At 51.6% G+C, this 26,361-nt stretch overlaps 3 protein-coding genes across 10 annotated transcripts in view; 1 reads left to right on the top strand and 2 right to left on the bottom strand.

The window, feature by feature from the left end:
• Window positions 1-36: 36 nt before the first annotated feature.
• On the bottom strand, window positions 37-9,188 carry CD3G (CD3g molecule). Of its 3 annotated transcripts, none has more exons than XM_029956892.1 (7): window positions 8,843-9,188; window positions 5,158-5,181; window positions 4,464-4,691; window positions 3,743-3,874; window positions 3,083-3,126; window positions 2,579-2,662; window positions 37-953 (listed from the first exon to the last, which is right to left on the bottom strand). In XM_029956892.1, the coding sequence occupies exons 1-6, from the start codon at window positions 8,895-8,897 to the stop codon at window positions 2,597-2,599; spliced, it is 549 nt and encodes a 182-aa protein (XP_029812752.1). In that variant the 5' UTR covers window positions 8,898-9,188; the 3' UTR covers window positions 37-953; window positions 2,579-2,596. The 3 variants fall into 3 exon arrangements, with proteins under 3 accessions (XP_029812752.1, XP_029812751.1, XP_029812753.1); XM_029956891.1 differs by lacking the exon at window positions 37-953 and adding an exon at window positions 1,670-1,950 and having other exon boundaries at window positions 8,843-9,187; XM_029956893.1 differs by lacking the exons at window positions 37-953; window positions 8,843-9,188 and adding exons at window positions 1,670-1,950; window positions 7,914-8,824.
• Window positions 9,189-10,381: 1,193 nt separating this feature from the next.
• On the top strand, window positions 10,382-14,957 carry CD3D (CD3d molecule). The gene is made up of 5 exons (XM_029956894.1): window positions 10,382-10,532; window positions 11,995-12,210; window positions 12,631-12,762; window positions 13,033-13,076; window positions 13,305-14,957. The coding sequence occupies exons 1-5, from the start codon at window positions 10,481-10,483 to the stop codon at window positions 13,368-13,370; spliced, it is 510 nt and encodes a 169-aa protein (XP_029812754.1). The 5' UTR covers window positions 10,382-10,480; the 3' UTR covers window positions 13,371-14,957.
• A 4,454-nt stretch (window positions 14,958-19,411) lies between these two features.
• The window catches only part of CD3E (CD3e molecule), a 9,499-nt gene continuing 2,549 nt past the window's right edge, over window positions 19,412-26,361 (bottom strand). For 4 of the 6 annotated variants that reach the window (XM_029957723.1, XM_029957725.1, XM_029957726.1 and 1 more), the window contains 6 exons: window positions 24,951-24,968; window positions 23,084-23,116; window positions 22,421-22,639; window positions 21,272-21,439; window positions 20,768-20,814; window positions 19,412-20,000 (listed from right to left, as the gene is read on the bottom strand). In XM_029957723.1, coding sequence (XP_029813583.1) covers window positions 19,944-20,000; window positions 20,768-20,814; window positions 21,272-21,439; window positions 22,421-22,639; window positions 23,084-23,116; window positions 24,951-24,968 — 542 coding nt within the window. In that variant the 3' untranslated portion in view covers window positions 19,412-19,943. The remainder of the gene's footprint in view (window positions 20,001-20,767; window positions 20,815-21,271; window positions 21,440-22,420; window positions 22,640-23,083; window positions 23,117-24,950; window positions 24,969-26,361) is intronic. The other 2 variants (XM_029957724.1, XM_029957728.1) reach the window with 1 other exon arrangement.

The following is a 26,361-nucleotide window of genomic DNA, read 5'->3' as shown; positions in this document are numbered from 1 at the left end:
TTGGCAATATTTAAGAAAATTACAAGGGCAAACACATTACAGCATCCAAATTTTATTTGTTTGGGTTTGTTACAAATAGTCTTAAGCATATTTAAAACATCACAACTAAAACTACAAAACTTTATAAACTATAAAAAGAAGACATAGGAGAAATCTTTGTGATCTTGGGTTTGTGATCTTGAGTTCTTAGACATGATACGAAAAGCACAATCCATACAAGAAAAAAATGGATAAAATGGACTTCATAAAAATTAAATTTTTTTGTGCTTAAAAAGTCACCATGAAGAGAATGATAAGGCAAGCCACAGACTGGTAGGTGTATTTCCAAATAATGTATTATAATAAAAGACTTGTATTCAAAATATATAAGAGTTCTTTCAATTCAACACTAAGACAACCCAAATTAAAAAAAATTTAAACAGATATTTCACTAAAGACGTAAGAAAGGCTAATAAGCACGTGAAAAGATGTTCCACATCATTAGTCATTAGGGAAATGCAAATTAAAGGTCCAACAAATATCATCTTATATGTGCGAGAATGGTATACTCAAAAAACATAGTAACAAACATTGGTGAGGATGTGGAGACACTGAAACTCTCGCCCTTGCTGGTGGGAATGCAAAATGGCACAGGGAGTTTCTTAAAAAGTTAAACAGATATTTACTGAACAATCTAGCAATTCTTCACGCCCACATGGCAACGCAGAGGAATGAAGACACAGGTCCGCGCAAGGCTAAGTGTGAGAGTGTCCAAAGCAGCTTTGTATAAGCCCACTTACGTGAAATGTCCAGAAAAGGCAAATCTGATGAGACAGAAAAGACAGTAGCGGGCGCCGGGGGCCCGGGCTGGGAGCAGGAGTGACTGGAAACGGCACAGGGAGTCCGAGGGACGGATGGGAATGTTCTCAACTGCGTTATGGGGGTGCGGGTGCATCTGGGCGTGTTTTCTAACACTGAGAACAGGAGACATTGCTTCAAATGAGTGAATTCCGTAGCATGTAAATTATGCTTCAATACAATTATTTCTTTTAGATGGCACTTATGCAGTGTTAGTCATTACAGCATTGTAAGGTCAACATATTGGAAGCAACTTAAGTGTCCATCGGCAGAGCACTGGCTAAATAAAGGGTAGCATATCTGTACAATGTGGCTGCATCAAAACAAACACACGCACACTCCTTTACTTACTGGCATGAAATAATCTTAAGGGCTTTTAAAAAAATTAATTTATTTATTTTGAGAGAGAGGTTGAGGCAGAGAAAGGGAGAGAAAGAATCCCAAGCAGGCTCTGTGCTGACGTGGGGCTCGAACTCATGAGCCATGAGATCGTGACCCGGGCTGAGATCAGGAGTCGGATGCTCAGCTGACGGAGTCACCCAGTCGCACCAATCTCACGGTTTTGTTAGGCAGAGTGCAAGGCATATAGTCTGATCCCGTTGGTGTGAAAAAGAGGGAAGAGGAGAATACTTAAGAGGTTGCTTGTGTATGCCTGGACTACTCTGATTTATAACACCTTATGTATCTTTATAAGACTTATAAGAAGCTAGCATGTCGTTTTGTCTCTGGAGAGGACGGGGCGGGGGATGGAGGCAGCGGAGACTTTTCATTGCATATTTAAACCAAGTAGATTATGACCCATACAAAAAGTAAACAAAAATTAAAACTTAAAAAAGTTCAAATAGAGGGGATTATTTGATCTTTTCAATTTTCTTTTACAGAAGAACCACCTCCCAATAGGTGGCGCTCCGGGAACACCGTACATATTTTTATTGTCTTTTAACATGATTTTATTTCGAGAAAAATCCGAAGTTGTTCTGATGGCCTTTCTTCTCCATTTGTCACCTTTGGGAAATTTGAATCTAGATTTAGGGCTGAAAGTCTCTTTGCCAGGAGTGCTCCAAAACGAACTGCTCTGTTCCTAAGACATATCCAGAAGGGAGGGTGCCTGGGCTGGGAAAAGAAAAATTGGAGCAGGTTCAGAAAACCAAATAATCCTTGGGTCCTGTTTTCTTGACAGAAGCTTTTCCTGATTGGCTGAGTCAGAACTTCTGATCGATAGATTGATTGAAAGTTAATATAGGTCAGTGGTTCTTAACAAAGGGTGATTTTGCCTTGGAGGAGATACTTGAAATATCTGGAGATAGTTTTCTTTTTTTTTATGTTTATTTATTTTTCAGAGAGAGAGCAGGGTAGGGACAGAAAGAGAGGGAGACACAATCTGAAGCAGGCTCCAGGCTCTGAGCCGCCAGCACGGAGCCAGAAGTGGGGCTCGAACCCACAAACCGTGAGATCATGACCTGAGCCGAAGTCAGACGCTTATCCGACTGAGTCCCCAGGCGCCCCGTCTGGGGGTATTTTTGATCCTTACAGCTGGCAGCGCTACGGGCATCCGGTGGATAGAGGCCAGGGGTTTTGCAAAAACCCTTGGATGCGCAGAGCACTCTAGCCACAAAGAATTCTCAGTCCCCTGGGCTCCCCTAAGCTTAGAGCTGCTCGGGGAAGGGAGACAGACTCGGCAGCAGTTGGAAGGGCAGGTAAAGAAAAGGTAATTTTCTAGAATTGGTGTAGAAGGACACACCTGCTTTGAGTCCTGAGTTCAGTGCTTCCTTAATTGCTTTCCTTGAAGGTGGCTGTAATGGTCATTTTCCCGATCCTTGAGGGGCTAAAAAGGACAGCGTGGTCATAAACTCATTTTCCCTCCTCCTCTATGAATTAACTTGATGCATATTTATTGAATGCTTTTTCCTGGGTGAGGCTTTGGACTGGGTGCTTCCCTGTCCTGGGGGTGGAGAGAGGGCGGGGGGGGGGGGTGGGGGGGGGGGGGGGGGGGGGGGGGGGGAGGGAGGCTCTGTTTCTTCGTGTGTCCCTCTCAGTGCCTTCTTCAACTTCTTCTCGCTAGATCCTGACCTCAGTCTCTCTCAACCCGTCTTTTTCTTTCATCCGTTCTACTCAAAGAGCGCTATGCAATCGTCCGGTGCGCCCTAAGTGGTTCCTTATCTGTATAGTAGCCTCCAGATAACTTGCCCCCTCTCCAGATTTTACCCCTAATTGTAGCAACGTCTCTTTCATTCCCCTCCCTTACCTGGTAGAGCTGGTCATTGGACAACAGAGTCTGCTTGTCTGAGGCTGCACAAAAAATAAACAAAATACGCAAAGTAGAGTGGCTAGAAAACTGGGGTCTCTTCACACACTAGAGCACTGGAGACAATAAGGATGAGTGAGGTACGTCTACACACAAGCATACGGAGAGATCTCACGGGCATGTTTGGGGTAAAAGAAACACACCCACAAGGGCACTTGCTGTACGAGTCCACTGACATACGGAGTGAAAAGAGGCAAAACGAATCAATGTTGTTCGAAGTCAGGATAGCGCTCGCCGTGAGGGCTAGGGAGGGGCTGGAACTGACCGTGGAGGGGACTTCTAGGGGGCCGGTGATATTCTCTGTCTTAAACTGGGTGTTGGATTCATGAGGGTGTTTGCTCGGCTTAGCTGTATGCTTGTCATTCGTGCATTTTTCTGTATGCAGGTTTCACTACAACAAAGAGTTTTTTAAAAACGCAGAGGAAAATGGAAGGGAGGTGGAGCCCGTGACGGGGGTATATGCTGTGAAAACACCAGTGCCCTTTGCACCCAGGTGTGTGCCTCCTAATGCCCGCCTACCTCGTCTCTTCTGCTGGGTCTGTGTCGGGAGGAAGGGACCTGAGGGTCTCCTCTCTCCTCATTCAAGAACATTCTTTTTACCTCTTGACTGGCGAACTCCATCCTGTCCAGCGATGAAGTAGACCCCCACAGCAAGGAAGAAAACGCTGATGATTTCGGCGAAGACAAAGCCGGATACAGTGGCTGCGTTTATTTCAATGCAGTTCTGACACACTGTGGGGAGAGAGAAGGACACGCCTCCTTCAGGAGGTGACAGTGGTTCTTCTGAATCTTGTTCTCTGGCCTCCCAGCAAGAATGCTGTATTTAGGGCTGCAGACTCCTCTGCGCATGGTACGGAATTGCCTGGAAAGATCCCTGAACTGACAATACAACTCTTCTTGATAGGTTTCCGTGCCCCAGGTGCCTGGGGAAGTCCTGTAGGCTTACCGCCAGGAACTATATGAAATAGAGGGAAGATCAGATCCTCTTTTCTGTGGTCGGCTGCCTTCCACATTTCATTCCTGCTCACCGTATAATCTCCTCTGTCTCCCGGAGCTACAGCAACTAGCTTATAGCGATGATAGTTGACGGCCCCAATCCATGGGGGCCCATCCAAAATCAAACCAGGCTTTACAGGACCGGTTATGCTTTGCCAAGAAGGCCGGGGGAACTGTCTGCTGATATTCAAAAAGAGGCAAGGGGGAAATTAAGAGAAAGAGAACTGTTTAGTGTCTCTTTCCATACTCGTCTGGGGCAGGAAGCTCACCAGAATGGCAGGTGCTGACTAACTGCACAACAAACCAGCCGAGGGGCGGCACGTACTTCTGTAATGCACTTGGAGCGGTCTTGAATAGTTCTTGGATCCTTGACACAAATATGTCCCTTGAGGGTCCTTGATACTGCTTCCCAGATTGTGTATTTTTTTATCCTTGTTGTGGAGATTTATTTCCTTCCCATCTTTAAACCACTTGACATTTTCATCTTTTACGTCACAAGTCAGAACTACCAAACCGTCTTCTTGATTGTCATTTACTTTTACCACAGGAATTTCTGAAAAGGGAAAAGCCATGGTCTGTTAGGGGTCTTTTTCCTCTGAAAGTCTCCCGGCTCTGGGGGTCAGGACAAGACCATCACCGCAGCGCTTTTCAAACGTAAGTGTGCACACGGACCACACGGGGATCCGGCTAGAATTTCAGGTGCCATTAGTAGTTCCGGGAAGGGGCTGACATGTGGCATTTCCAACATGCTGCCGGGTGATGCTAACGCTGTTGGTTCATGGGTCCCACTTTGAATCGTGCCTGGCTGCTAGCGTCCTGTTTCTAACTCCAAGGACTAGAGAGTTCATCATTTAGCTACAGGGAAACTGCCCAGGAAGGTCATGACTGGCTACTCATCTGGTTGACAAATGGGAGACTTGTTATTTACTAGTGGTCACCCCATAGGACTGCTATGGTAGGAACCATATTTCCATGAATTTCGTCAGAGTTTGAGGATAGAAAGAAGCCATACACCCTACCTTGTTTCGACTGGGCCATAGAACCTGTAGAGACAGAAGAGAGAGAGTGAGAGGGTTAGCGGGGCATAGAGTTGTTCAGATGCCCCAAGGTAGCATTTCCACGGCCATTGGAGGCCAAGATAGAGAGACATCTTAATCCACAAGAGTGGACAGTATTTATACTTACTTCACTGAGTTGTAGCCTACATCACCAAATGGGCTTCCGAGTGCCGTATAATAATTTGTCTGGTGTTTGTGCTAGATTCCTGCCCGGGGTTTCTAAAGCCTTGGAATGTCATGAATGGTAGGCTTGTCTGTTATTCTCGGTGGCCTTTTGGACCATATATGAATTTATGCTAATAAGATGACTAGGGTGGGGCTGGTCACGAGCCATGTAATCTAGGACTTTGAGCCCTGGAAGGAAAGGGGGCTGGAGAGTGAGTTCAATCCCACAACCAATGATTCAGTCAATGACACCTGTGTCATGAAACCCCAATAACAACTCAGTGCAGGGGCACCTGGGTGGCTCAGTCAGTTGACTGTTCAGCTCTTGATTTTGGGTTGGGTCATGACCCCAGGATCGTGAGATTGAGCCTCAAGGTAGGCTCCGTGCTGAGCATAGACCTGCTTGAGGCTCTCTCTCTCTCCCTCTCCCAGGCTCACACACACACTCTCTCTCTTTCTAAAATAAATAAAATGAAAAAAACCCAAACCCTCAGTGTGGCTTCCCTGTTGGTGAACACATCCATGTCCGAGGAGGGTCAGGTACTCTGACTCCACAGGGAGAAGGCACAGAAGTGCTGCGTCCCGGACCCTCTCAGCCCTCGCTGTATATGCTTCTTCATGGGAAATCCTGATTTAATTTTTTTATAATCAAACTGCAATAGTAAACATGGCACTTTCCTGAGTCCCCTGAGTAGTTCTAACATATTATCAAATCTGGGAACCCGGCAGATTTGTACCCAGTTTCTCAGCACGGTAGGTGGGATGTGAACCTCTGAACTTGTGCCTGGAGTTTAAAGGGAGGACAGCGTTGCTGGGGACAGTGCCCTTCCCTGTGGCCTGACGCTGACTCGGGATGGTTAGCAGCAGAGCGGCACCACAACGCCCACGAGGGCACTGGGGTGTAGCCTGGGATGCTCTGCTCTCTTAGCAGCTAAAGTTCTGGCAAAACGTGGGCTTACACCAACTAAAGAGCGTCTTAAAAAATGTTTATCTTGAGAGAGTGGGAGAGAGTGTGAGCAGGGGAGGGGCAGAGAGAGACGGAGAGAGAGAGTCCCAAGCAAGCTCTGCACTAACAGCATAGAGCCCAACCTGGGGTTCAGTCCCACGACCTGTGAGATCATGATCGGAGCCGAAATCAAGAGTCAGATGCTTAGTTAGCTGCCTGAGCCATCGGGGCGCCCCTACACTAAGTAAAGACTTTTTAAAGTACGTATTTCCAGAATCCTCAGCCTTGGTGATCCATTTTTTTTGTAGAAACCCTGGATGTCATCGGAAGGTATCTATTCAATAGCCCTGAAATCTGTCTCAAAACTCAGGAGTTGTATGTAGGTGCCCGACAGAGCACTAGCCCTGGAATTCAACTCAACCGAATTTAATCCACACATTCAGTACCCACTGTTATGTACCTGACATGATTAATCAGTGTGGAAAAAAAAAGAGTGGTAACACAAGAACTAACTTGCTGCTTCCAAAGGGTTTACAGTGAAGTAGAAAAAATAAACATGTATGCAATTAATATAATAGAATTTATAAACCATCTTTAGTACTTTCAGGAATGCATATGAAAGGCGGCAGAAGCTATTGATTTTGCCCAAGAGTGAGGGACAGGGAAACCTTAACGGAGAAGGTGACACTTGGTTGGGCCTCGAGAATGATTAGGAATTCGCTAGACAGAGAAGAGCATTCTGGAGGGAATTCTGGAGGAAAGAAGGGCTGAGCCAAGACACAGGTTGGAAGAGGACAGAGAGGTTGTGCGCCTAGGGGTGGAGCTGTGACGGGGACAGACGGGGTGTGAATCGAAGTGCGATGGGCAAAAAATATGATGGGAAACAGTTGGAAGGAGTCAGCTGTTTTAGAACTTGCAGCAGCACTGAGCCGATTAGTAATAGTACCTGGTACAGAATGCGGAACGAGTGCATGAATGGATGGATGAGTGAATTAAAAAAAAAAAAGCAAGACAACTGTCAAGAAGATTTCTTGCTACCATTCTTCCTGGCCGCCTGGTCACCATGGGGGGGACAAAGAGGTCCCTCGTTCTAACTTGGATTCTATAGGAGAGAGGGTCCAAGTGATTGCTGACATCTTTTAGTTTTGCTTCTCTGAGTCTTATTCCTTTTTAAGGTTTGGGAGCTCAGGTAGCCACATCTCCTCATGGACTAGTGAGAGAACAGAGCCGCAGAACGGAGGCCTGGTCCAAGTTCACACAGCTCACTGGTGACTGAGCTGGACCCAGAGCTCAAGTTTCTGTTGCTCAGCTCAGAGCTCTTGTTGCTGGGACCCAGGTGCCGTGCCCAGGCTTCCCGGCCTGCCCGCAGCTTGTGTCTTCTTAGCTGGCTCTTCTTCCGTTCTCTGCTGAAATCATTCTAAACGCTTGCTGTCTTCTTCAAGGCCCCCGCTCAGCCGTCCCCCAGCCCAGTTTCAGCAAGTGGCATTTCCTTCCACTTAGTTCACTGAGAACATAGAAGCCGTAAGACCCTCTGGCTTCCTTTCCATCTACGTGCCTACTGTGGCCAAGGCCACCTCCCTTTCTCCTGTCTCAGGGGGTAAGGTACCTTCTCCTCTGCGTCCTTGAGCCCGCGCTTCACTCCATCCTTCCAGCATCAACGCCAGGACCTTGCTCTGCGATCTCTTCCTTTAGACTAGAAATGTGCGCAGATTTCTCTCACACTCAAAAACATTTCATCGTAGGACCTATTTCCTTTTCTACTTACCACTGAGGAGAGAGTATCTCTTCTCATCCAAACACCTTTAAGGAATCGCCTGTGCTTGGTGCACTTATCACCTGCCCTTTATCGTCTGTGTCTTTCTGTTCAGTTTCTACTCAGACGACCCCCCTGAACAGCTTTCCGCCTCCCCCAGTGTGGGGAGAGCCCTCTCTAGTCCAGCCTCCAGGCACTGACCCAGTTCATCGACTTCCCGTTGTTTATTTCCAACTGCGCATCCATACAGGCGCCTTCTAGTGCACCTTACACGCAGTCTGGTGACCTACAGCGTTCTCTCCGGCGAGACTGGAGCCCACTAGGGCAGAGGTTGTGTTCCAACCTTATGCCCTTCAGCCTGGTATGTAATAGGATCTCCCTCGTAATCATTGAGCAGTCGACCGGCCGACCAACAGAGTGAGCAAATGTCATATTGGTCTGTCTGCTAACTCCAGCTCTGACGTAAGGAATGCACACTTTTTATTTTCGGGTTCCTGCCCTGTGCCATTTTGGGCTACATTCAACCTAAGATGGCGGCATCTGGGTCCTCTCTCTCTAGCCCGTAAAGTCCTCTGTTTTCTTTGAAGAGACAAGACCCCGTACCTCCCACGGGACACTGCTTCTGTCTGGCAAAGAACAGTAGGAGGCTCCAAGTTTGCCCTTCCTTCTCGGAATTCTATGGGGATAGCTCAGGCGGGCTTGAGGTTAGAGATCCCAATATTCTTCTCCCGGTGGTGATGATCCCTTCCCCTGAGCCTTTCTTCAGACTGTCAGAAGCTTACCTTGAAGAAGAGTGAGGGCCAGGATGAGGCCAGCCAGATGCTTCCCCTGCTCCATGTCAGTCTCTGTCTTGTCCCTGCAGAGGCACTAAGCAAGCCCTCGCCACCAGCCGGCCTGCTGAGCAGCGAGTCTGGCTCTGCCCAGCATCCTGCAGGCTGGGGGCCCCTGAGAGAAGGCGTGAACCTGAGCCTCCACCCTCTGCTTGAAATGTGGGCAGAAGGAGGCCTCAGCGGGGCTGCAGGTGCGGATGTATCTTGCTTTTCTGTTACGGGTGGAGGACAGGAGGAGGCAAGAGGGAGAGGAAGAGAGGGCTGGGTCCCCTCTCAGGGACAGCTTGCACAGGAGAACCCCTGGGTTCTGGGCCCCTTACTTCGTGCGAGAGGGCCACATCTCGGCCACCACCTGTCGTGCGTTGCTGGAACTGAGGGATTTGGGCGGGAACTCGTGTACTCAGGGGGAGGGTCTGAACACAGACCCTCCTCAGTCCAGGCCCTCGCCCGGGAGCTTTTCACTGTCCTTTTGAGACAAGATCATCCAAAACAAGGGTCTGCCTGGAAGAGGATAGGACGGATAATTGCAATAAGACAGGCCATATCTTTCCAAAGGCCAGAGCCTGAGCTGAGTTTCCAGAATGTCAGGGTTCATCTCCCTCAGCCGGTCAGTCCGTGAGTCCACAAACATGTACAGAGACCTCGTGGTGAGCGGGGCACAGCCTGGGGATACGGAAGGGGACAGCAAGACCCTCACTATCTCTGCCCTCAGGGAAATTACTGTCCAACTCCTGCCACGTAGAGAGTTTGCCTCCCCAGAAGCCACAGGGGGAGAAAGTCCAGCTGGGTCCCGGGGAAGCTCTCTGCCTGAGGCAGCCAGATTGTTATTAATAACTACTTCTTACTGAGCAAAGATGAATATGATGTGTCAGGCAGGATTTTTGCCCAAATCCTTATTATGATACTGAAGGAATTAAGCTCTGAAAAACCCCACGACTGGCCCAGACCCAGTGGACAGGGAGGGTTGGAGCCGGGGTTCAAGTGTGTGGCTGGGGGTGGTGGGGGTGGGGATGGTTCCAAAGCCCAACCTTCCCACTGGTAAGAAGGGACGTCTGCTTAGTCTGGTATCTCAGGCTGCTCAAGGAGGACCGTGGGCAAAGTCCCAGGAAAGCCCAGCAATGGGAGGAATCTTCTGGAATGGCTCACGGGATGGGGCTCACTACTTCCCTCAAGCGTTGTGAGAGCTCGTGGTTTTCAGGTGGTGAGAAATGCAGTTATATTGTCGACAGAAATCCCGCAATTATTGGTTTTCACCCGTGACGCGGGGAAGACCGTTCTAAATCCCCTTCTACATCCTGGAGGTCTAGGCAACCTTTTCCACAGTCCCTGCCCCCCCTCCATGTCACCCCCAAGCTCACTGCTTGGAGAAAGAGCAATTTGCACCTGTTTCCTTCCTACCCCACCCCCAGTCTCCCCCCACCCGGACGGTTTCCCGTCCCCAACGGCAGAGACCAGAGAAAGAGCCTTTTCTGGTCCCTCCCCCACCCGTTTACTTTTTCCGGGTCCCATGAGTCAGCTGGGGGCCGGCATCCTCTCTCACCGGGGCCCCGGGGCTGTCTGCTGCGTGAGTTCCGTGAGTTCCGCTGGAACATGGAGCGCTCCCGCGTCCTGGCTGGCCTGCTACTGGCTGTTCTCTCCCGGGGTAAGGCTTCTGCAGGTGGTGGGGGCGCCCGGGGAAGGGCCGGGAGGGACGTTACCACCCGGAGTGGGCGCCCCGGAAAGTCCTTCTCGGTGCCGGCTTCGGGTCACAGGGCAGAGCGGTCAAGGAGAGCGCCGTTGGGACGCGGCCCAGGGCGCGGGTTTGGGAAACAGGCTCTGGGCCTTGCCGGGCTCCAGGGAGGCGCGCTGGATGCCCTGGAATGGCCTGCTAAGGGCTCTAGGCCAGAGATCTGCAGGAAATGTGGTCTGCGGGGGCCTGGGCCTGGGCTGGGCAGGGAGCCCCTTCGAGGGCAGAGGGCCTCTGGGGTCTAGGGTCTTACTCACTGGGCCGTCATCTGTCCCCACGAAGAGCCACGCATGACCCAGCCCTCAGGGGAAAGTTAGGGAGAAAAAGCTAAAGAGAAAGCTAACTTTAGGTTGAACAGGATGGAGGGCAGATTTAGGGTGGCAGGCCATCAACTCCCCTGGTTTGCTTTGTTTTAAACTGAGAGTCCTTTGTCCCAGAACCCCTCTCAGCCTCAAGCAAACTGGGACCACTCTTTGGGACACCCAGGACTTCCGCTGGAAACGGGTTCCCCTGGAAGACAGGGCTGTAGGAAGCGAAGCCCCTGATGTGTCTGTGTCTCCCCGAGGGCGGCCTGCTCCAGAGGACGAGAAAGAGCTCCCTGAGGGGATTTTGTTGAGGATGCTCTGGGGTTCAAACTGGTACCGGAATGTGAAACCCGGGGAAACTCTGGATTCCGCCTTCCCTGGGGTTGGAGGTCGGATTCTGGCGGCTCTGTGGGCTGCGGCTGCGTTGTCAGGGGTGTAGAAAGGCCCTCTACGTAGGTCTCCAGCCTTCACGCTCCCTACAAGACTTGGCTTGTTTGGAGCCCCGAGAACGAATTTGACAAAACTAATTTTCTGTCCCCTCCCCCTAAGCCAGGGTAGAAAAACTAAGTATCTCTACATGGGATTTGCCTGGGGTTTCCTTCTGGGCCACTGGGCTGGTGACGCACACCAGCTTCTCCCCTCCCCCAGCTCCACTTCTCCGTGTTCCCTGTTGGTTTCTTGTTCTTCTGGAAGTTTCGTCGGGGAACAAACATGGACATCTCCAGCCGAGGAACATTCTTCGGCCTTTTGTGTTTCTTGGGTGCTTCCGCAGCCCACACTCCTCTCCGACTTCTTTTTTTTTTTTAGTGTTTATTTATTTTTGAGAGAGAGGAAGGGTGTGAGTGGGGGAGGCGCGGGGAGGGGGTGGGCGGGGGATCTGACTCAGGCAGGGAGCCGAGGCAGCGCTCGGACTCCTGAACCACGAGCTCATGACCTGAGCCAAAGTCACTCAACCCACTGAGCCACCCAGGCGCCCCGAAAGTGGTGCTTTTCAAGTACAAACCTCAGCAGGATAAGGCACGTGCTGGAGATCCAGCAGCTCACCCCCATCACGGTATCTTTTTCCCCCCGAGTGAGTCCCTACAAGGTGTCCGTGGAGGAACTTGAAGACAAGGTGTTACTGAATTGTAACACCAGCGTGGTGTGGTTGGAGGGAACCACAGGGACACTACTTCGAAACGGTACAAATCTGGACTTGGGAAAACGCATCCTGGACCCACGAGGCGTGTATATGTGCAAGAGGCCAGAAGAGAAAGAGGACACACCTGTCATGCAAATATATTTTCGAAGTATGTGCCTTCTGGACCCTTTGGGGTGAAATGGGAGGGACCTCTGGATAAGAGAACTTTACAGCCAGAGGGGACTGTGGTGGACCAGTCTGTTCTCCAGACAGAGTCGGGTCACTCCTGTGATGGCATGAGCCAGACTGTGGAGCCCTTGGAGTGAGGAAGGGCTTAGCTGATGGGGAAAACAGTAGGGGCTGCGACTCAAGCGGGCGAGGGTTGGTTGGGAGAAAGGTCCGGCCTACCGCCTGTTGACATTCCTACAAAGCGGACGTTGCTTCCTGGCTCTTCTCAGGGATTCCTTGGGCTAAAGGGCGAGGTGGGCGTCAGCAGGGCTTTCTCCAAGGGTCTTACTGAACTTTGGGTCTTGGTGGGCCGGAGGGCAGAGACGGTTCCCTGGTCCTGAAACCTCCCCTCCCCCCACAGTGTGTCAGAACTGTGTGGAGATGGACGCAGGTACCCTGGCTGGCCTCATCATCGCGGACATAATCGCCACTCTTCTCCTCGCTGTCGGGGTCTATTGCTTTGCAGGACATGAGACTGGAAGGCTCTCCAAGGGTAAGTGGGAGGGACAAAGTGTGCGTGGGTGTGTGCACATGGATGTCGTGGGTGCGAGTGTGCCCCTGCTAAGCGGCGGGCTGTGTCTCATCTGGGAGCTCCTCTTGCGATCTCCCAAGGACCCCCAAGCCTGGTTCTGGGAAGGCCCGTGCCCGTCTCGCTCACGCAGACCTCTGAGGATGCTGCCGGCGGCGGTCGCCCTGCGGGTGGTGGGGTTTCACCCTCCCCTCCTCCCCGGCTTCTGACGAGTCTTTCTCCGGGTTCTTCTAGCTGCCGACGCTCAAACTCTCCTGGGAAATGACCAGCTCTACCAGGTGAGCCCTGAAGGGAAAGAGCCACAAGTGGGGGGGGGGTAGGAAGGCCTGAGGAGGCTGGTGGTCTGTGCTCTGTGAATGGGTGGAGGGGCCTGTGGGGAGCTCATCACTGGGGGGTGTGGGGGCTGGGAAGCTCAGGCGGGATCTCTCGTCTCTGGGGTCTGCTGGATCCTCTCGGGGAGAGTCCGGACTCTGCCTGCCTCACTGTTCCCCCTTCTCGTCTCCTAGCCCCTTCGAGATCGGAGCGATGCCCAGTACAGTCATCTTGGTGAAAACTGGCCTCGGAAGAAGTGAACCGGAGGCTGGTGGCTTCTAGGAGCGTCGGCGCGTGACTGCCTTCTTCTCTCGCTCAGCAGGTGCCTGGACTTTCCAAGGTCGGGAAAGGCACGGTGTCGTCCTGGCTCAGCGGGGCCCTTGCCCTCCTGGCCACCTGTGTCCTTCCTTCACTGTTTCTGTTCCTCTGCCCCCGATGGACAGCGGGACAGGCAGCCTCCCACCCCCTCTGGCCCACTGGTGTTTGCGGTGCGCTGGGCTCCCTGGGCGCAGGGCCCGCGCCGCCACACCGCCTCAGCTGCCTGTGGCCTCCGGCCCCTGTGACAGCCCCTTCAGGGCTTTGGCTTCCCCCCCCCCCCCCCGACAGCTGAGAGCGGGCTGCTATGTGTAGAGACCCAGCCACACGGAAGTTTCCGTGACATCGTAAGCAGAGGAGGTGGAAACATCAAAGGCTCAGGAGGCCACTTCTTATCAAGACGTGGAGAGCGTGTGTGACAAAGTCCCACTTCTGCCGAGGGGCTGGCCTGACTTTAGGACCCCGTGCAGGGGTAGCTCCGGCCAGGAGGAGGTTGCAACGTAGGTCCGTTCAAGACCCTTTCTCTCCTTCTGTATAGAAGGTACCGCTCACCTTCCTCTTCTCGGAACCTGTCCCCCTCCTGCCCCACCCCCGCTTCTGGATCATCAACTAACATCAGAAACTCACCAGCGATCCACATGCATTACTCCTCTCCCCACCCCCCGCAGAGCTGGGATTTGGGAGTGGACAGGGCCCTGGGATGTTTTCTATAGACGTCATCTTCAGCTAGCTGTTAGTGGTGGTCCTGAAACCTTGGGAGCCTGAGAGATTGATTAAAAATGTAGACCCTCGGGGCCCCCCAGGAATGCGGCCCCCAGCTGATTCTGAAGCGCCCTCCAGTGCAGAGTCTCTGGCGTAGAGGGAGAGTTGGGGCCACTGACTCTTCTGCGTCCTTTGTGCTCATTCCTGTCCACCGTGGGGCAGGCCCCCCTTTTGTTCTCTGAGTTTGAGTAACTGGAGGAACTTCGGGACAGTTTAGTAAGCGTGGGCCTTTCCCCGGCCAGGACACAGCCGGAGACGTGTGGGATTCTGCCCACTGTCTTCTCGGGCTCTACACAGATGTTAATTCTGTTGGAGACAACATGAGCTCATAATTTACACCTTCACGGTCACGGTCCGTTTCCACCCCTCACTACTACGAGGCCCTCTGACACCTGCCTCCCGCCTTCCCGTTGGGTCTGCTCCGCTGGGGGCAACCTTCCCGTGGCTTCGAGGGCACCAGGCCGCCCCTCCCACGCCCTGCACACTTCTCTCTGCCTGGTTTGGCTCGCACGCTTTGGTACCCCCTGGGCCTCTGTCCAGTCCTCTACACTGAACGAGCCTGGGAGCCCTCTGCACCGTGGCCCCTCCAGAGATGCTGAGTACCGGGCGTTCAGGCATCAGGACCTGAAAAACGGCTTCCGGTGACCTCAGCGTGAAGCCCAGGTTGAGAAGTCTGTCCTCCACCTGAACCTTCTGGAACCTTGGGTCCCTTTGGTTCTCTTTTTTTGTGCTTTTTTTTTCTTTTCTTTTTTTTTCTTTCATTAATTTTTATTTTTTTTTTTACTTTATAAAGTTTCATATTTTTTAAACATATGCAATTATTTTCCATCACTTACAATACAGTAGTTACAATGACACTCCAAACAGAAAAGCAAAGTAAAAAATCAAAACCCCAACTTCTGTTTCATGTAATTAGACTTATACAGAAATTAGAAGGTTAAGTAACAACTAGTTCATCACGTAATTTCACAGCTATCTGAAGTGGCAATCCTTATATAGCAGCTTATCTATGATACATTCAAGATAAATGATACAATTTATTACTTGTTCATAAGCTACAACACAGCCTGCTTAATACCTTTCCTTAAATTCCACCTCTATATTTTTGTGCTTTTAAAAAATGGCTTTACTGAGGTAAACCGACATGAAAAAACTGCATGGATTTAAGTGTAAAATTTGACATTTTGACACATGTGCACGCTTGTCAGACGTCTCCACAGGAAAGGTAATGAGCGCACCGACCACCGGAACAGTTTCCTCTCCTGCGTCCCTCCTCCTCTTTCTCCTTGTCCCCCCGCCCTCCAGGCAACTGCCGATCTGCTTTCTGCCGTGATAGATTAGTTCTTGTTTTCCTAGATTTATATAAGCGTGTAATAATGCAACATGTACCCTTTTTGGTCTGGCTTCTTATACTTCAGCATAATTGCTTTGAGATTCATCCGTCAGTAGTCTATTCCTTTTTCCTATCCACTAGCATTCCCTTGTATGGATACGCCACAGGCTGCGCATCCATCCACCTGTTCACAGTCTTTTGGGTTATTTCCTGGTCTGGGCTACTACAAATAAAGCTACGATGAACATTCACATACGAGTTATTGTGTGGTCATATACTTTTAATTCTTTTTGAAAAAATTTTTTAAAATTTATTTTTTATTTATTATTGGGACAGAGAGAAACAGAGCATGAGTAGGGGAGGGGCAGAGACAGAGGGAGACACAGATTCTGAAGCAGCTCCAGGCTCTGACTATGAGCACAGAGCCCAACATGGGGCTTGAATCCAGGAACCATGAGATCATGACCTGAGCCAAAGTCAGGTGCTTAGCCAACTAAGCCCCCCAGGTGCCCCTTTTTGAAAAAAATTTTAATGTTTATTTATTTCTGGGAGAGAGAGAGAGTGAGAGAGAGAGAGAGTGAGAGAGAACACCCAGGAGCATGTAGGGAAAGGAGAGAGAGAGAATCCCAAGTAGGATCCACACTCATTGTTGAGCCCCGTGTGGAGCTCGAACTCCTGAACCATGAGACTATGACCTGAGCCAAAGTTGGACCCTCAGCCGACCGAGCCGCGCCTGAGAGGCAATTTTTAAAGAAAGTACTGTGGCTATTCTAGATCCTTTGTAGTCCCATGTGAATTACCTTCTCAGTTACTACAAAATGCCTGCAGGGATTTTGATCTAAATCATGTTTAATTTATAGGTCGACTTGGGGGGCATTGACTTATTAATGATGTTGCCTCTTTCAATTCACAAACATGGCTTTTGTCAGATTTACCCCCAAAGTATTTTATAAGGCATTTTAAAAATTTCAATTTCCAATTGCGCATTGATAGTATCTAGAAATACGGTTGTTTTTGAATACTGATCCTGTACCCTGGAGACTTTCTAAGCTCACATAGTAATTCTAGCAACTTCTTCTCTTCTTCTTTTTTTTGGTAAAGTTCATCAGATGAACTACACAGATGATCATGTTGTTGGTGACCAAAGACAACTTAACTGGATGAACAAATACACCCAAACTGGGTGTATTTTCTTCTGTTCCTTGGCTTCCTGCAGTGGCCAGCCCCTCCACTACCGTGTTGAGTAGAACTGGAGTGAGGACATTCTTGCCTTATTTGTAGTCTTGGGGGGAAACATTGTTTTTCATCATTAAGTATGGTATTGGCCCTAGGCTTTTTTGTTTGTTTGAGTTTATGTATTTTGTTTTTTACTAATCTCTACATCCAACATGGGGCTCAAACTCATGACCCGGAAATCAAGAGTCACATGCTCCCCCAACTGAGCCAACCAGGTGCCCTATTATTTTTATATATTATTAGATTAGATTTGTTAAAATTTAGTGAAGAATTCTTGCATCTATTCATGAGGAATATTGGTCTGCAGGGTTGTTTTTTTCTTGCAGTGTCTTTGTCTGGCTTTGATATCAGCATTTGTCATTAGGGTTCTGTTTCTCTAAAGAAACAGAACTAACAGGATGTATATGTAGGAGATGGAAGAGAGGAAAGGAAGAGAGGGAAGAGAGAAGGGACGGAGAGAGGGATTTATTTTAAGGACCCGGCTCACTCACCGTGAAGGCTGGCAAGTCCAAAGCTGGCAGCGAACTGGCAGGCTGGAGAGCCAGCGAGGAGGTGAGGTTGCAGCCGGCTTCCAAACGCGGCCTGGAGACGGAGAGGTCTCTCCTCCTCAGGGGACCTTGGGCCACTCTTACTGTGAGACCCTCAACCGATTGGACGAGGCCCACCCACCACACTGGAGGATGACCAGCTTCACTCAGTATCTGCTAATTTAAATATTAATCCTAAATAACACCTGCACCCCCGCATCCGTCTGTTTGACCGGATCTCTGAGTACCGGGGTCAGCCACGTTGACGCATAACATTAACCATCACACAGGATGGGTTTGGTTCCCGTAGAAGGAGCCAGAAGTATTCCCTCGTCAGTTTTCTGCAAGAGCTTGCAGAGAATTGGTATTATTTCTCCCTTCAATGTGTGGTAGATTTCATGAATGAAGTCTTCTTGGTCTGGAGTTCTCTTTGTGTAAAGTTTTTTTTTTAATGTTTATTTATTTTGAGACACACACACACACACACACCATGAGCTGGGGAGAGGCACAGAGAGAGGGAGAGAGAGAGAATCCCAAGCAGGCTCCGTGCTCAGTACAGAGCCTGAAGCGGGGCTCGATCTCACGATCATGAGGTCATGACCAGGACCGAAATCAAGAGTCAGATGCTCAGCTGGCTTACCCACCCAGGGCGCCCTGTGGAGAGGTTTTTAAACATAACTTCGATTTACTTAACAGCTAACAGCCTATTTAACAGGGTCCCTGTTTCATCTTCAGTGAGTGGAGAGCCTCCTCTCTGTCCTCAGCCCTGCCCGTCCGCGCTCCGCGCCGCTGCCCCACTTCTCCCGGGAGCACCACAGGGAGCACCGCGGCGCTCGCTCTGTTCTTGTCCGACCTCCTGCGTCCTTGGCCGCTCTTTGAAGGTGAAGCTGTTAGGAACCCCTCAGCCGCGCCTGGCGCTCGTTGGCCACGTGAGGGGCCAGAAAAGCACTTGCCGAAGAAGCCCCTCAACGATCAGACACAGAGCTTTTGAGCCAGGAAGATGGCGAGCCCTTTTCTACGGTCCCAGTCGGCCCCGGAGCCGTTCAGAGCGATGGGGTCGGGCCATTCCGGCGGCTCACTCCCGCTCCGTCCTCACTCGCCCTGCGACTTCGGTCAACGGCCCCTCTGCGCCCCCAGCCTCATCAGGACAGCATCCGTCTGACCTGCCTCGCCGAGCCTTCGAGAACCTTAAATGAGCGAGCGTGTGACAGCGCTGGGGAGGTTTCCAGAGCAGAGTCCGTGTGCGCCGGACACGGGCGGCTAGACCCCCCTGCTCCCTCAGGTCCGCCCGGACACAGGGGCCAGGCTGCCCGTCCCATCGCAGCCCCTGGGGAGCCTGCGTGCTGAGTGGACAGGGGCAAAGGCCCATCGCTCCGACGGGGACCAGGACGGAGAGCCTGCACCTGCGGCGAGCCCGGCGGAGGCTGAGCTGGCACAGCGGGCGCCCAGGTCGCTAACCACGAATGGCCTTTTCGGTCACGGCCGCACACGGAAATAGCCCTGTGGTGAGCGGGGAGGTTTCTGGGTGCAGAGAGAGGGAAGGGGCCCCGCGGGGGCTCCTCACAGCCCCGGCCTGGCCTCCGCTCCGCGCAGACGGGCCGAGCGCAGGGTGCTGGGTCAGGGCGAGGCCCTCCCGCTGGGTCCCCAGCCCACATCCTGCCGAGCGGAACCACAGCTGAGCCTCTGGCTGCCGCTCAACAGGTGAGGGGGGGCCCTCGCTCAGCAGCACCTCCCTCCCCACGGGGGCTCGGCCCTGGCTTCCGCCCCCAGGCCGCGAGGGGAAATCTGGGTCCCCAGCCCTACACCTCACGCCGCCCACCTGCCGCTTTCTCTGGCCCTCGCAGGCTTCTGCTCTGCCCCTCTGTGTCCTGAACCGACCGCTCCACCCGGGAGCCGTCGGGCACTTTCTGCCGTCCTTATGTTTTTCCCCAAGAGAAGTTAGTCAGAGGACGATCATTTTTTCTTCTTTCTCGTCCTCTGTTTTATTTCTTCCCTAGTGCCCTCGCCAAAGACAGGGTCGCACGGTGCCCCCACCCGCTTGCATCTGAGGTCACGGCCGGGGGTTTAGTCACAGGCGGAGAGGACCCGAGGGAACGAGGCGGCCTCCCAGAAGAGACGACAGAAACTCTTTCAGCCAAAACCACTTTATTTCCTCCCTCTCTCAGCTGACACGGAGCCTAGCACACTCATGAGGATGCAAGCGGCCACCCAGGGGCCTGCAGGGGAGGCGTGGGGGAGGGCGCAGAGGGCTGGCTCCGGGCCAGGACCCCGGCCAGCGTTACCCGGTCCGTCCCCACAAAGGGTCACCACAGAGAGGGCTGGGGAAGTGGAAAGGTAGACGGAGTAGCTAGGGGTGAGGCAACTTCTGTGCAAGGAAGGGGGGAAGCGGAGGGGAAGGGAGATCTCCTGCAGGTGGGGGCGGGGTGAATCACAGAAATAAATGCCCGGACGAGAGGGCGTCCAGGTGTGAGGGGCGAGCAGCCGTGGCGGGATCTTCTAGGACAGCGTGCCGGCAGGGAGGGCGCGATGGGAGGCGACGGGGCCTCCAGCGGGCAGGGGAGCAGCTCTCTCCCAGGTCCAAGATCTGCTCCGGGCCCAGGAAAGAGTAGGACCCGGAGAAGCCAGACCCGCCCAGGGGGAGGGAGGGTCCTTCAGGGCCATCAGGTGCCCCTCTGATTCAGGCCTGAGTACAGATCCTGGTGGCCTTTCCGGATGGGCTGAGGGGAGAGGAGACAGGAGGGAGTCAGTGGGACGGGGGGACGTCAGTCCTAAGAAGGAAGGGCCCTGAGGATCGAGCTTGAGCCGGAAGGAAGCGTGGGCTAGGAGCCAGGAGGCAGGTTCAACTTCCAGCCAGGCACCCGCTGGTAACGGACTTGAACTTGCCGCCTTCTGGGAGCCTCAGCTCTCCCGTCTCAGAAACGGGAATCTGAAGACCCGTCTCTCAGAATTAAGGGACGTCACTCACTCATATGAAAGGGAATGCCACATGCCTGGCTGCTGTCGAGTTTGTCCCCGTGTGAAATTCCAAATCGTTAACGTGGGTGGCACAGCCACCGCCCACCGGCCGGAACTATCCTGCGGGTTCTCTGCTCTGCCCGACCCTAACTCTGGTTGTCCAGTCAGGAGGCAGTCGCCAGGGGAGAGGCCGTGAGGGCCAGCAGCGTGTGGGTCGGGGCAGGAGGCCCGGGACGACTGACGGGAGAAGGACCCGGTGTGCGGGTGGCGGGGACGTGGGACCGGGTGCGCCATGTGGGGGCGCGGTCCCCCGTGCCGGTCCCCCGTTAGTGAGCCAGTCACAGAGGAGGGCTGCTTCCCTCCCCAAGCCCCGGCTGCGACCACGGAAAACGACACGCAGCCTTGGACGCGGCCCTGCTCTGTCCTGAGCCCTGGCGGGCTGTCCTGGAGCCCGAGTGAGGGGCTTCGAAGTGTCCCACCGGCCCCCTCCCCCCAGGAAGCGCCCCTCCCCCACTCTGTCCCTTGTTACCTCGTAGTCTGGGTTGGGAACAGGTGGTGGTCTCTCCTTCTTTTGTCCTGCGGGGGAGGGGTGGGGGGAGGATTAGTTTCCGGGAGGGAACACTGTCATGGCAGTGAGACCCAGATCGGGGACGGGGACGCCCCGGTTCTCTCCTCTAACCCCACCCCTGCCCCATCTCTAACGCCCTCCATCTCTCTCCCCAGCTCAAAGTCCGCTCGTGTTTCCTTTCCGATGGGCAAGGCAAAGGCGCCAACATCCCCAAGTCTCTGTCCCCGCAGGCTGGGAGTGGCCTCTGGTCACCCCGCGCCCTCAGGCTTTGGGGGAAGCCGTCCTTTCATAAGCTTTTTGTACTTTTCTAGGATGGGAAAGAGAGAACTGATCCGAGGTGTGAACGCTCTGTCCAGATGCGGGCCAAGCAGCTGGCTTGACTTAGCGGGGGGCTCCCACCCGTCCTGGCCCAGGCTGGACGTCCCCCTGGTGGGACTCTCTTCCAATGGAAGCCGACCGTCTCACCTCTGGGCCTGCCGCCGCCACCGGCCCCTCTCGTCACAGGCGTGGACTTGGTCTTTCTGTTCCTGCTCCAGTGGTAGACCCCCAGCAGCAGTCCCAGGGTGACACAGACGTCAGCCACGATGATGGCCACCGTGGTCGTCAGGTCCACCTCCACGCAGTTCTTACACACTGCGGGGGGCGGGGGGGGGTCACCGAGAAAAAGAGACACAAGATGGGAGACCTGAGCAAGGAACAAATAAAGGCAATTTCCCCTTTCCGGCTCACACGCTTGTCGTGGCCAGAGCCGGACCTTCCAAAGGTTCTAATGACAAGCAAAGGATGAAGGTTATGGACGGAGGCTCTGGAGTCAGACGGTCCTGGGTTCCAGCCCCAGCTCTGGAACTGGCCAGCTGGGAGGACTGTGAGCAGGGTTTTCAGCTCTCAAAGGCTCTGTTTCCTTTTGTATAAAGTAGCACTTAGCTCGGCGGGTTGTTGAGAGGCCGCATGGAAACAAAGCTCCTGGCAAGGGTCTGGTATCATGCTTGAAAGTTAATAAGACTCGAAAAATGTTAGCTGTCCCTATTATGCCTTTATTATTTACTTATTTATAAGTGTTTACTTATTTTAAGAAAGAGAGAGAGAGCGAGCACGAGCGGGGGAGGGGCAGAGAAAGAGAGAGAGGAAGAGAGAGAGAGAATCCCAAGCAGGCTCTGAGCTCGACTTGGGATTTTGCAAACCATGAGATCATAACCTGAGCTGACGTCAGGAACTGGGCGCTTAAGTGACTGAGCCGCCCAAGTGCCCCGACACCTTTCTGCGGCAGCTTTGCAAATCTTTCTGAAGAATTTATCTCTGGATAAAGCATTTAAGAAACCCATATCTGTGTGCCATAATTCTGGATTCAAGATCATGTGAGCGATGTAATCCTGTCTCTTGGGAAGTTGTTGTTTTAGGTCTAGAGCTGAGTTCGCCCAGATGGCCCCACATGGGCGTTTCATTGAGATTTCAGAAAACACTGACTCGGTGTGACCCTAAGGTCTCAGACTGAGTGTCGGAGAAGCACAGAGATGCCAGGGGACTGTGAGCTGCGTCAGGGACATGGCTGAGGGTGTGCTCGGGAAATGGCCCTCCCGAGAGCGGCGGTGGGGTCTGCCCCGGGCGGCACGTTACCTCTGGCCCTCAGGTAGAGATAGCTCTTCTCCTTGGAGCTGTCTGTGTAACAGGCATAGGAAGCACCATTTTCCACTTCTGAAAACTCTTCCAGACGTAGCTGTTTTCCAGATTCATTGGGTAAGTCTTTACCATTTTTTTCCCATTTGATCAATTCATCGTCTGCCTCCTCAGGGCATGTCAGCTCTACCGAGTCTCCAGAGATGGAAACTCCATACTCTGGAAAACGGGAGAGAAGAGAAGGGAAATTGGAGAGAGAAACCAGGAAGATTTTGGCAAAGGCAAATTGGTAATGAAGAGCCAAGCAGATGCAGACGGGCATGTGCCCCCCAGGCCCTGGGTTTTCTTGTCAAAGGGGAACTCCGCTGGCTACGGGGTGTGAAAGAGGAGCCCTGAAGGAGAAGGGAAACTGGAGAACCTTTTTAAAAAAAATGTCTTAGTGTTAATTTATTTTTGGGGGAGAGAAAGACAGAGAAGGGGAGGATGGAAGTAAAGAAAAGTCTAGAAAAAAAAAATTCTCTTTGGGAATATTTCCAAAATGGGAGTTGGAAATGTGCTCTTGGAAGGACCTCAGTTCTTGGGGTGACCTCTCCCAGCCAATTCCTTCTCCTCTGTCCGCCCACCCGCATCCGCAGCGCGCCCACGGAAGACGGTTCAACTTACGTTGATACGTAGGTATCTGTGGATCTGTCCCTTCTCCAGAACATGAGGAAAAGAAATCACAGTAAGAAAATGACCTTGGCTTAAGTTTCAACTGTAGATGAACATTTCAAGTGGGACTAGCTACTATCCCCAAGAACCTCCAAATAAAACGCATCTTTTAGCGGGCCCCAAGCCTTGAAGGTAAGTTACATCCTTAGCCCACCAAGTATGCTCCTACGTGCAGCCCGGATGCATCACATTGAAGGCATACCAGCATGGGCTGCTGAACCCAGGTCCACGGAAGTGTGGAAAGCCTTAAAACCCTAAAGCTGAGAAATTCTCAAAGGCTTCAAGCTCATCCTCCGGCGTTCGCGTGAACCGTTTTCTGATTTGACGTGAAAGGGTCTCAGAGATAAAGACCTTCACTCGTCTTCGTGAGATCTTTGAGCTCCTGGCTCTTGGGCTTACCTGTTTCTCCACCGTGCAGCGGTGCTCTCTTATAATGAACAGAACCCCTCATGGGAGATCGAAGATCCTTCTCTTTATTCTGTACCACTTCTCTGTCATTGCCCTTCCGTTATGGAAACTACTGTCCTCATTTTAAGGGAATGGTTCTTCCCATAAAGTGTGGCTTGACTGTGAACTATCTCCTGGGTATAATCAACTCTAAATTAGTTTTGTTAGAGGGACGCAGTATAGGCGGACCCGGGCACACCCCCCGCAGCGGGCCACGCTGTCCTGGGAGGCGGGGCTGGGGCTTGTCCTTGTTTTCTGGACGGTTTGTGCCCGGACATAGGGTGCCACTAGGCTATGCTTAAGCCTGCATGTGTGGTTGAAACGGAGGAGGGGTGCTCCGAGACCTGCTTTTCTTTGTTGGGGGCTTTCTGCTATAGGATGCTGTTAGGGACAAGGTGCTGGACTGAATCAGAAGCCCTGTTTGAATCCAGATCTGTTTGAGGATGTGTGACCAAAGGCAAGTCATTGAACTTCTCTGAGCCTCAGTTTATTCATTTGGGAGATGGAGATAAAACACCATCCTCACAGGGTATTTGTGAGCAGTTAACGGATTATGAGCGTGAAAATGAATGCACATAGCAGATGCTTAAGAATAATGTTAGTTACTTTCTTCCTTTCCTTCTTGGGGTCCTGCTACAACAGAGAACAGAACTGAGTTCTGACCCGATTGCTCAGGCAGCATTCTGGCTAAGATCATCTGGGGTGTCAACACGTCATTCTCCAGGTCTATCTATCTGCTAATAATTGGGATTTGAGTATAATGACATAGATAGTTGATATTATTTTGACTTAGAAATAATTTTTCAATACTATTTCTTAGAAATGTTATATAAACTAGAAATCATAAACAAAATAATTTAAATCTAGATAGACATTTCACTCTGCTTGCTGTGTTTGTTTGAAAAAGAAAGGTAAAGGGGCACCTGGGTGGCTCAGTGGGTTAAGCATCCGACTTTGACTCAGGTCATGATCTCACAGTCTGTGGGTTCGAGCCCCACATCGGGCTCTGTGCTGACAGCTCAGAGCCTGGAGCCTGCTTCAGATTCTGTGACTCCCTCTCTCTGTCCCTCCCCGCTCATGCTCTGTCTCACTCTGTCTCTTAAAAATAAATATAGACATTAAAAAATTAAAACATAAATAAATAAACGTTAAACAAATGTTAAAGAATGAATTCGTGATTTACACAAAACTCCTAGTGGCTCCCGTCCACGCTTCCCTGAGGTCAGCAACACACCAGGCTCCTCCCCCGGGGGGCCTACCGGGGCCGCTGTGCTTTAGGTCTGGTGGTTCTCAGTGTTTTTACTCTGCTTGTCCTCAACACCGTCTTGTCTCACATTTGAAAACAGCTCGTGCAGAGTAAAAATCCTCTTACCTGAAGGGTTGTCATTGTCTGGAAAGGAAATGATAAACAACTGTTAGCTACATACGCTTCTATCAGCTACTAAGAACAGACCCTGTTCCCCTGGGTTAGGGCCCTCCGAAACGAAGTAACACTGTGTGTCAGCGCGACTCAAATAAAAAAAAGGAAAGGAATAAAGCAGCTGCATCCTGGGACTGCATGGACACGTCCGTGAGGCTGATGACCGGTGAGAAGTTCCTATTTATCTTTCAAATCCTCCATGGTGTTGATTGGAGCGCCTGGGCGGCGCAGTTGGTGAGGCATCTGACTTCAGCTCGGTCACGATCTCACTGTTCGTGGGTTCAAGCCCTGCATCAGCCTCTGTGCTGACAGCTCGGAGCCTGGAGCTGCTTCGGATTCTGTGTCTCTCTTTCTGTCTGCGCCCCCCTCCCCCCATGCTCTGTCTCAAAAATAAACAGACAAATTTTAAAAAATGCTCTATGGTATTAAAATTTAATTTTGTAGATTAAAAAAAAGAAAGAAAGAAAACAATGGGATCTCCACATTCTTCATGGTCGGACGGGAAAAGTTGTTTTGGGCTCTGCTTCTTACATTAAACAACTGATGGCGATCTACAAAAATAGATCCTAAGTAGTCATTTTGCAATATCAAATGATTGCATCAGACACCTTAACTTTACATTGTGTTACACGCCAATTATATCAATTAAGCTGGGGGGAAATGAAGCTCCGTATTGAGCATAAATCGATGATAAAGAAAAATCAACTCTAAATGTTATCCTGAAGCATGTCAGCGCTTTCAACATACTCATCTGTCAATACGGTAACGTTAGGGGCGCCTGGGGGGCTCAGGTTGTGATCTCACGGTTCCTGAGCTCGAGCCCCATGTTGGGCTCTGTGCTGACAGCTCAGAGCCTGGAGCTGCTTCAGATTCTGTCTCCTTCTCTCTCTCTGCCCCCCCGCCCCTGCTCCTGCTCTGTCTGTCTCTCTCTCTCTCAAAAATAAACATTAAAAATTAAAAAAAAAAGGTAACGTTGAAGCATGCGGCCTGGGAAAAAAGAAAAAAGAAAAAAAGGGTTCTAAAAACATTACAAAAGAGGCAGTGCCGAGGAGCAGCGTAGACTGGCCAGTGGCCGCCTTTAAACACAAGATTGCTTCACGCAGTTCAGAGAAGCTGATTGAATAGAAAGGCACATTTCTGACTCTACCACTGTGACTGGGAAATGAGTCCCGGCCAGGCGTGCTCACATGTGTGTGACCACAGGAGTGCACACGCATGCACACATTCAGAGCGTTTGGACACGTGACTCTGAGCCTGCACCCCGCCTGCCCGTGTCTGCGTCCACATCCTCTACAAAATCCCACATCAAACCATGAAATGCAAACAAATGAAAACTTTTGGCACTTTCAACTTGAACAGTTTC

Source organism: Suricata suricatta, chromosome 11, assembly GCF_006229205.1.
Source record: "Suricata suricatta isolate VVHF042 chromosome 11, meerkat_22Aug2017_6uvM2_HiC, whole genome shotgun sequence".
NCBI lineage: Eukaryota > Metazoa > Chordata > Mammalia > Carnivora > Herpestidae > Suricata > Suricata suricatta.
Note: the sequence above shows the minus strand (reverse complement) of the source record. Positions and strands in the feature narration are given on the sequence as shown.